At 38.1% G+C, this 8,428-nt stretch overlaps 2 protein-coding genes across 2 annotated transcripts; both read left to right on the top strand. All coding sequences in view use genetic code 11, as the record gives it.

Annotated features, from left to right (window-relative positions):
• Nucleotides 1-1,241: 1,241 nt before the first annotated feature.
• Nucleotides 1,242-3,247, top strand: EGR_00016 (hypothetical protein; the record flags this gene model as incomplete). The annotated part of the gene is made up of 2 exons (XM_024489265.1): nucleotides 1,242-1,956; nucleotides 3,201-3,247. The coding sequence occupies 2 exons, from the start codon at nucleotides 1,242-1,244 to the stop codon at nucleotides 3,245-3,247; spliced, it is 762 nt and encodes a 253-aa protein (XP_024355943.1).
• A 1,854-nt stretch (nucleotides 3,248-5,101) lies between these two features.
• On the top strand, nucleotides 5,102-6,967 carry EGR_00015 (hypothetical protein; the record flags this gene model as incomplete). The annotated part of the gene is made up of 4 exons (XM_024489264.1): nucleotides 5,102-5,252; nucleotides 5,997-6,121; nucleotides 6,689-6,776; nucleotides 6,807-6,967. 4 exons carry the CDS (start codon nucleotides 5,102-5,104, stop codon nucleotides 6,965-6,967), a joined length of 525 nt encoding a protein of 174 aa, XP_024355942.1.
• Nucleotides 6,968-8,428: the final 1,461 nt, after the last annotated feature.

Raw genomic sequence — 8,428 nt, 5'->3', positions numbered from 1 at the left:
ATCTATACGCAATCACTGTAATAAAATTTTATAAAAGATTTTTGTTTTAGTCTGAATCAATCGAACAAAGGGATGATAATTAATAAAAAAGTGGAACACTAATGTATTAGCTGACTGCTTGATTGATTGTGATTGGTTGTTTCGTAATTTAGCAATAGCATGTTCTACCAGTATCAACCTAATAAATATCAGCCTGCAATTTTGCAAGGTCAGATGTCTCATAAAGTGTTTGACAATTGACAAACTTGAGTTTTGCTGCCTAAGGCCATTCGTACTTTTCTCAAAATAGGGAATAATAGGATATATCAGAAACACTAATTAACACCTGGCTTACTGAAAACTTTAACCTCCCTTACCTGTTAGGTAAACATGCCTAGAATATTTTTTTTCGTAATCACCCCGTTGGGTTGGTTACCTTCCCTGGTAGTCAGTATCCGTTATAAATGATAAGAAACTGGTTTAGCCTAAAATTTCTTCGAATTTTCGAAGACTACCAAGTGGTTGTTAAGCTTCTAGTTCTAGTATAGCAGGGAATAAAAACCCTTTTGTGGAATGTTTACCTTAATGACACCTTAGGCGCACCTAAAGTGAGAGTAAAGCCCTGATTAGAAATTTTAATAAAAAAAGACTACCGCCTCTTCCGATCAGAAGGAGGTGTGTACGATAAACCCCCCACACAGAATCGGTGTAGGGGTGATGGAGCGAACCAATCTGAACTCTGCAGACTGTCATTGGTGCGCATCCTACATTGATCTAAAGTTACTCTCCCATTGGTTGTGGAGGGCACGTGTGGAGCGGTCCACATAAGCACGTTCAGGTAAGGCGCGGCACGCGCCTTTTGGACATACGGACACACATGCGCGCACGTGCGCATCCATCAACCGGCCAATAGACTTTTCAAGGAGATCGTCATTCGTTGTCCTAAACGGCCATAAAAATCATTGGTCACCAGTCATAAGCCCCACTTTTGATTGATGGTCAATTCCACAGCAACTTTGGGAAGACAAGGGTAGGATATTCACACAAAATTGACAAAAATAACAGCAGCTACGTCAAAATAAAGGACATCCAATCTAGCGCTGCGCATGGACTCAGACAGTGGTGACCTCAATCGCCATAGTAACAGTGCATCAACCCTTTTCTCATTTCCTCTACAGCCTACTGTTCACAAGGAACTTTCCCTCAATCCCTCTATCCACGCACATCAGCAGCAACACCAACCTTTAAATAATTTGCAGGAAATGCTTGAGACATCAACAACTCTGGACCACTCCCATCACATCCAATTCGATAGTCAAGCCTCAACGTACTATCCATCGCAACTCCCATCTACGTACGATGAGGGCTCTCCTGAGAGCCTCCGAAAGGCCTCACCGGTGAATTTCCTCCGCAATTTTCCGCCATCTAAGCGACTAATTGACCTTGAAACGGGAGCCCTGCATGCTCTCGATGCTACAAGTGGTTTTGACAGCGTCAAAGGTGATTACTACAGCAATGCGGAGGGATATGATGCAAATTCCAGGGCACAATTCCTGCGAAATCCACCTTCAGACTATTATTCAATGGAAACAGTATTTTCAGTACCTTCATCTCATCCATCTCAAATGACCTCTATAACGTTCCCAAAGGAGGATGAAGCGCAAGGGGAACTTTCTGGCGATAGTGGGAGAGGGTATGACTACACCTCACCACATTCCAACGCCCAATTGAGACAGCCACAGTCATTGATGTCCCAAATGCGTTCAGAACCTGGGTACTCCAGTTTAGAGGAAAGCTTCGCGAAAGTCTCCGCGCCACCACATGCGACAATTCCATCGCAGCATCCTCCTTCGACCATACCATCCACGAATAATGCTAACAACAATGGTGGTAAAGCCGTGGTATCCAGACTTCAGGGTAGCAATGCTGGTACGACAGCGATAATCTATCCGTGGATGAAAAGGGTGCACTCCAAAGGTGCGTCTTTTTATTTATTTTTATTCAATTTTCTCGACCAAAAACGTGAAATATTAAATTATACTGGATCTTGTTTAGAAAATAAGACTGGTGGTACAAGTAGGGGTACGACCGGTATTTTCTAATTACCTATCATTGTTGTCCTGAAATATCTGGTAGTCTCTAGCTCTTTTGCGATTTCCAGATGCTTTCAATGTCCATTCTAGATGTTCACAGCTGACGCTTAAATCAAACTTTTAACAGAATATGTGGGCTAAGACATAATGCTTTAAATCGCGTGCTTCCCGTATGGTTTAATATTTATATCATACGAGGTAAATGTGTGTTATCATCTGCTAAAATCCTCAATTATTAAATGTGTCAAGTGTCCGCCACATGAAAACAATATTGAAGGAAATATTTGCGATGTTATTCTATAACAGTTGACTTGTTATTAATAGTAAATAAAAGAGAACACCTTCTTTCCTTCGGTGCACTCTTCTGGATTGAAAAATAAACTAATTGGTTAACTCGTTTTGATTGTGCAAATACACTTAACCTATACAGTTCTGCTCTTGCTACATTGTGTATGAAAGATTGAATGACCTTTTATCTTCTGATGTCCGATTTTTAAAATTGCTAACTCAGAGATGAAGTTGCTGTTTATCACTTTTTTATGAGCAAAGTAGAATTCTGATTTCGAAAGGGCTTGCCTGATTAATAACGGCATTAAATATGTCATGACAAGGGATTACTTTGTGTTTATCGCTTGAAAAAGGATTAGTAGGAATAGTAAGCCATATAACAAGCAAATTACGTTGCGTTACTCCCGTTAGCCGTATTTTTACTGCTTTATGCTCTATCGATTTCTCGATATATTTGCAGCCTAATCGAGACATTATTTTTTACCATAAACGAGAGTTTTTACTTTTATTTGAACTTCTTTAATGATAAACAGTTTAATATCATCCATTTTACCATGCACCTGCATTAAAATACTCGTTTTATTTAATTTTTAGGAACTAAAATGAGGCTTTTTCAAAATGTTTAAATCAGCTTGCAAATGAAGTTATAACATACGAGCTAATTTTCATTATTGGACATTCATTTTGTCCTGTATATCTGTTTGAATTTTGCTTTCTGTTTTGTCCTGTCAACATCAAATGCAGGAGTACTAGGAATGTGGATATTGTTTAGATATCAACCAATTGTCTACTTGAATGCTTTTGCTTTGCTTTGCCCCTAAATATGGCATGATTTTTCAGACTTGATGAAGTTGCCTGTTGTCGAGGCAGCTGTCTTCTCAATCTGATAATTTGGATGCTTCATTTGAAAAGTTAGCATCAATAACCAAATTTTAAGGTGTTGAAAATGATTAGTAGTTTAAAACAATTATGAACAGCATTAATGTAGGTTACCCAGGTCTCAAGTAATCATAAAATGACCGATTTTTAAATCGGTTTTTACTTAGAAAAGGTTCTCTATTAGTGTCAATTTCAGCCTGTCTAGTTAAAGTTGGAGCCACTTAAATGCCGTAAGTCACTTCAAGGAAAGTCGGCATAAAGGTTCGAAAAAAAGGCTTTCGGCTTTGACGCATTCAAAACCAGCTGAACTGTGGCATGTTTTCGCACTCATTTAGACGTTGAAAACAATGTCCGAAGTCTGCTTAGGATAGTCATCAGACTTGATGTTCTCCCATCTGGGGTCTGAGAGTGCTAGGCTGACAGAGGCTTCAAGTGCATTCCCCTGAGACTTCCAGCCTTACAGAGAATTGCCTTTTTCTGCACTTACGATATAATGTTTAGACTAAGCTAACACTTGGGACTATGCTAATTGACAGTTACAAGTAATTCAAATTTCGGCTATCTTTTGCAAGATAATCAAAGTTGAGCAACGTGTTTTCAGCGCGTAATAGATCCAGCTAAATGTATGGTATGTATGGGACATTCACAGCATTTAAGTATTACGCATAAGTTTTAATCAGATTCTACTTAAATCTTTTAGACTAATAGGAACGCACATAAGGCACCTGGTAATTTTGTCAATGGTAATACTAAGTCCACTTTGTTAAGTCTGAACAAATAATTGTTAAAAAAACCAATCGCAGCTCAAAGACGGTCGTAAGTAAATTTATTTATAAGGATATTCAAAAGGTACCATAATACATGCTGTAGTTTGGAAAAGGATCTTGTGTATTCGGCTTGATTATGTGGAATAATACTTTGACGTAGGCAACAGGCGATAAGTGATATCAACTAAGACCAGTCCCACTATCCTTGGAGTGATGGCTTAGAGAAGAAGTTTGGAATTGCGCTGTCAGAGTCTTCGGTGAACAAAGGAAACACAAAGAACAGAAGCCATTCCTTCACATCGTGTTGTGCACGTGTGTGGATGCCAGTTTTCATATCCGGTGTAGTTCAGTAAGAACGAAACTTAAACAATACACACACCTCGATACACGCATACGCATGCGTAGTTATGGAAGCGCTGTAGGTTGTAGATTTTCGGCAGCATATGGCCCCCCACTTTTTACTTTACGGCGTATCCCTTTAGAAATCGCCAGTTTTTAGCACGATGATTCGTCCGATTTACTGTGGTCAAGATAACTTCGTGGCTGGAACAAAGGGGGGCCTGATTCCATTTATCCAAATGTGCTCAATCACAATCACCAGTTCTCCCCAAATATCTAATGGGGTAAGCAACGTCCAATTAATGCGTTTATTGGAAAAGTGAAACTAGGGAGGTGCAGCAAGGGAAAGTTCCCTTCCAGAATTACATGAGTATCAGACAGACGATGGACTCTTCAACTATTGGGACGTTCTGCTGTTTTGTGTGCAATGTGAGGCTATGCTGGTGAACTCTAAAATTTATAAAAAAAGCTTTTAGAAAGCCTTATATGAAACTGGTTTTTAGTTTAAAGTGTGGGAACTTGTATTTTAATTTGCAAAGCAATTCTTGACAGCACTAATATGTGGCTATTTTCTCACAACTTTTCTAATTTGCTTGTGCACCATTTGTAAATATATGCGTGACACACTTTAATTATCACACGCAAAAATCGGTCATCCATTTATAGAGGTTCTCCGTTTACATAAGTTTTGGCTACATATTAATCACCCATGCCAATATAATGCTGCGCCGAATCGACTACTGAATATCCTGGACTATGAAAAGTTCAAAAATAATAAATAATACGAACAAGTCTGGGCACAGAATGCAGTCTGCAACCCACCACGCTAGTTTTGAAACATGGATGCGAATAAATTACCTCTTTTTTGTTAGTAGAATATTGCAACGGTTTTTAATACTCACACATTGTATGATGAAACGGCTTATTGCTTGTGCTACTAGACCACCGGCTGGTAGCTATGGACATTTGCCGACTTTTGAGTTCCAGATGCATATTCTGATTAGACTATGTATTGGGTTCATTACCAATTTTTCGTTTGCCTACAAAATTCTAGTCCTGGCATCGTTTCTAGTGGACTGCCGTTATCTGATAAATGGTCATAGTAGATGTATTGATATTGCTTAGTTATGTGGAGATGATTTTATCCGTATATTCCGAATTAAACGATATGATAAATACATACACATTGTACAATTTCAATGGACTACCTCAGCATGCTTGAACTCTGCACCGTAGTCGAGAATACCATGGAAAAGTTTTTTCCGGCTCCTTAATGCCGCGTTTTTGATCACCTTAGGTGGACCAAAAAATAATTTATATTTTTTTTCGCAAAAGTTTCCCACCTGGTAACCGTTGTTCATGAAGTTAGGATTTCAATACTATTTTGTCTTTCTTAGGACCTATGCTCAATTTTAGTCATGATTCGAGCCGTACTCAATTTCTGAGCATTATTTCAAATAAGTCAAAATAAAAAACAAGGAGTTGACATTTGTCACTGTTCACTGATATTAATTATTGTATTGGTGTTAATAAATGAGAGCTAATGCAACACATCAGCTACCACAATTGGAGTGCTAGTCCCGTCAAAAGTACCTCTACTCCATTGCGGCGAACGATTTTCTCAAAATAACCCGTTTACTTTAACACATAGCTATCAGACCGAGAGCTAGTCGACAAATTTGTTTAAATGATAATTTTATGACATCCAAGCACACTGCATACAAATTTGTTTTCAAATTTTTTAATTATCCACTTCGAAGGCTCAAGATAACTTGGGTAATATAGGTATGATCATCTCACCAAAATGACAGCCGTTCATGTTAATGTTGAGAAAAAATTTCGCAACAGAAGCAACACTGATTTGTTGCGTGACCCTGTCAGCAATGATTCCAGAAAGTGTGTTACAAATCCGTCATAGACTATTCGTTTCGCTTCTCGTGATTACCGGAATCTTTGGAGAAAGTGACTGCACCATTGGAAGACAAATCAAGTGATACAATGCAAGATTAATTAGAAGTTTATAAGGGAACAGAAATATCGTCTTTAATTGAACACATAGCTAAGCTTTTAAATCTGTTTTTGTTCACTGTATTATGGTAGATTTTTCAAAACTCAATTGATAGCCAAATACAACATTCTGAGTCAAATTTTTTACTTAATTAACTAATGTTTTTCACATTACTTACGACATTTCCTAAGAGTATGATTGTTAGTGCCTATTAGGTAGGTAGAACAAACGACATTGACAAGAAATTTTTAATCTGCGTTTGATCTGACGTATGGATACTGACCCCCCCACAGAGTACATTCATTGTGTAGAATAATTTTATTCAAGAATCCTAGTATGTAAATTCTTTTTTGCTTGGTTTTAAAATGGGTATCGTTTCAAATTATAAACTGGGGAAACAAACTAATTATTTTTATGTTCCAAGTAGATAAAATAAGGTCTATAAACTTACAGAAATACAACATTTTCCACCTTACAAGTGCCGATTGAAGCGTTTCTTTGTCCTAAAAGCAATATACGGCAAACACATTGGGCAAGTTAGTTGCTTTCGTTATTTTTATGAATCTGTTGTGTTAGAAATCAGAACATTAAATGTCACCAAAGACAGAAAGTGATGCTTAAAAGGCAATCACCGTCACAGATGCAAGGGAAAGCGACTGACGTTCGGGAGAGGCGTTAAAAAGCGTTTGACATAGAAGCAACGAGCACATCTTATCTTAATAAGGGTTATTTTTAAGTAGGCTGAATCATTTGGGCACCACTCACAAGTAAAAGGACTTGCTTTTTCCATCGCACCCATACACGGATGAATCTCATTTACTAAATGAAATTATGTAGTAAATTAAAGAAATCTCAACCGAATTGCAATTATACTTACTGTAAGTTTGTAATTGGAGACTCCTTTCTCCTACTATTTTTCCTATTGATGTTGTGGAAGTCAACATTTCCGTTGTTTACAAGATGCACTTTAATGTGATCCCGGGGATTTACTGGTAGAATGAGTATTTCTAGAATGGAGGGGCAGGGTGACTCATAGTGACGCAGTTGATGAATAATAGTTAGACGTGGCTTTCTTAGGCAGGCCTACCAGCTATTGTGTTGGAGATCTTCTAAGCAGATATTATTTCTAAAGGGTAGCAAGACTCTCATTTTACACAACAACTCGACAATCGTGTCATAATAATGGTAATTGTTTAGTTAACATTTATTTTTAGTGTCAGTGAAGCTTGATGGGAAGTGTTAGTGGCAGCACTGATTCGAAGTCCTAACGGTCAACATTAGAAACCGCCGTCCGGTATAATTCCCATTTAAAAGTGCCCTCGTCCTGCATGGCCGCGTGTCTATATGCACACAGTTAAAGAGAATTTATTGAATCTCATTATTAGTGGTGTTTGCCCGACATCACTACATTGCTGTCAATCCCGGTTGGATGATGCACACATGCCCTAAGGCATTTTTCAGGTTGGGTAAAAAACACAACCGTACACCGTTTTCGCCTTTCCACATGCTATTTATAAGTAAGAAACATTGGTATGCAACCCATCGTCAGCCAATCGGCATGTTCTTTCTCCCTTTTCAAAAATCGTCAGGAGTGAAAATCTCGATAAATTTCTTATCACTTTATAGGTAGTATTACCAAACGCATCGCTTTTTGTGTCCATTTTTTTTTCAAAACTTCACTTAATCCCATTTAGACTTTTATTCCTGTTTGCAATTAAACATAATGGGAACATCAGGTTTTCTTTTTTTCCAAATTTGTTTTCTGAAACAAGGGAACAATGGACCCTTTTGTATGCGTCAGTAAGTTACTGCAAAGCTGGCCTCTTCCTACATCCATATGCGCATAGTTAAATCAAAAAATGGCAATATGTGGCCCCAATTGAGAGGTGTCTTACTTAACGGTAGTGAAATATTATCCCTAACACTGAACGATGCATAGCGTAGAGTGGTTTAAATCTTTGACAGTAAGTGTATGCTTCAAATTATAAGTGAGTGCTGTTATTTGAAAAAAAACGTGCCTTTGATATGCGTGTCGCGAGGTTATTTCGCACGAGTATCTTTTTGTCACCGATTTG

The sequence above is a fragment of the Echinococcus granulosus genome, assembly GCF_000524195.1.
Source record: "Echinococcus granulosus chromosome Unknown EG_S00001, whole genome shotgun sequence".
Lineage (NCBI taxonomy): Eukaryota > Metazoa > Platyhelminthes > Cestoda > Cyclophyllidea > Taeniidae > Echinococcus > Echinococcus granulosus.
This window is presented reverse-complemented; position numbering and strand designations above follow the sequence as displayed.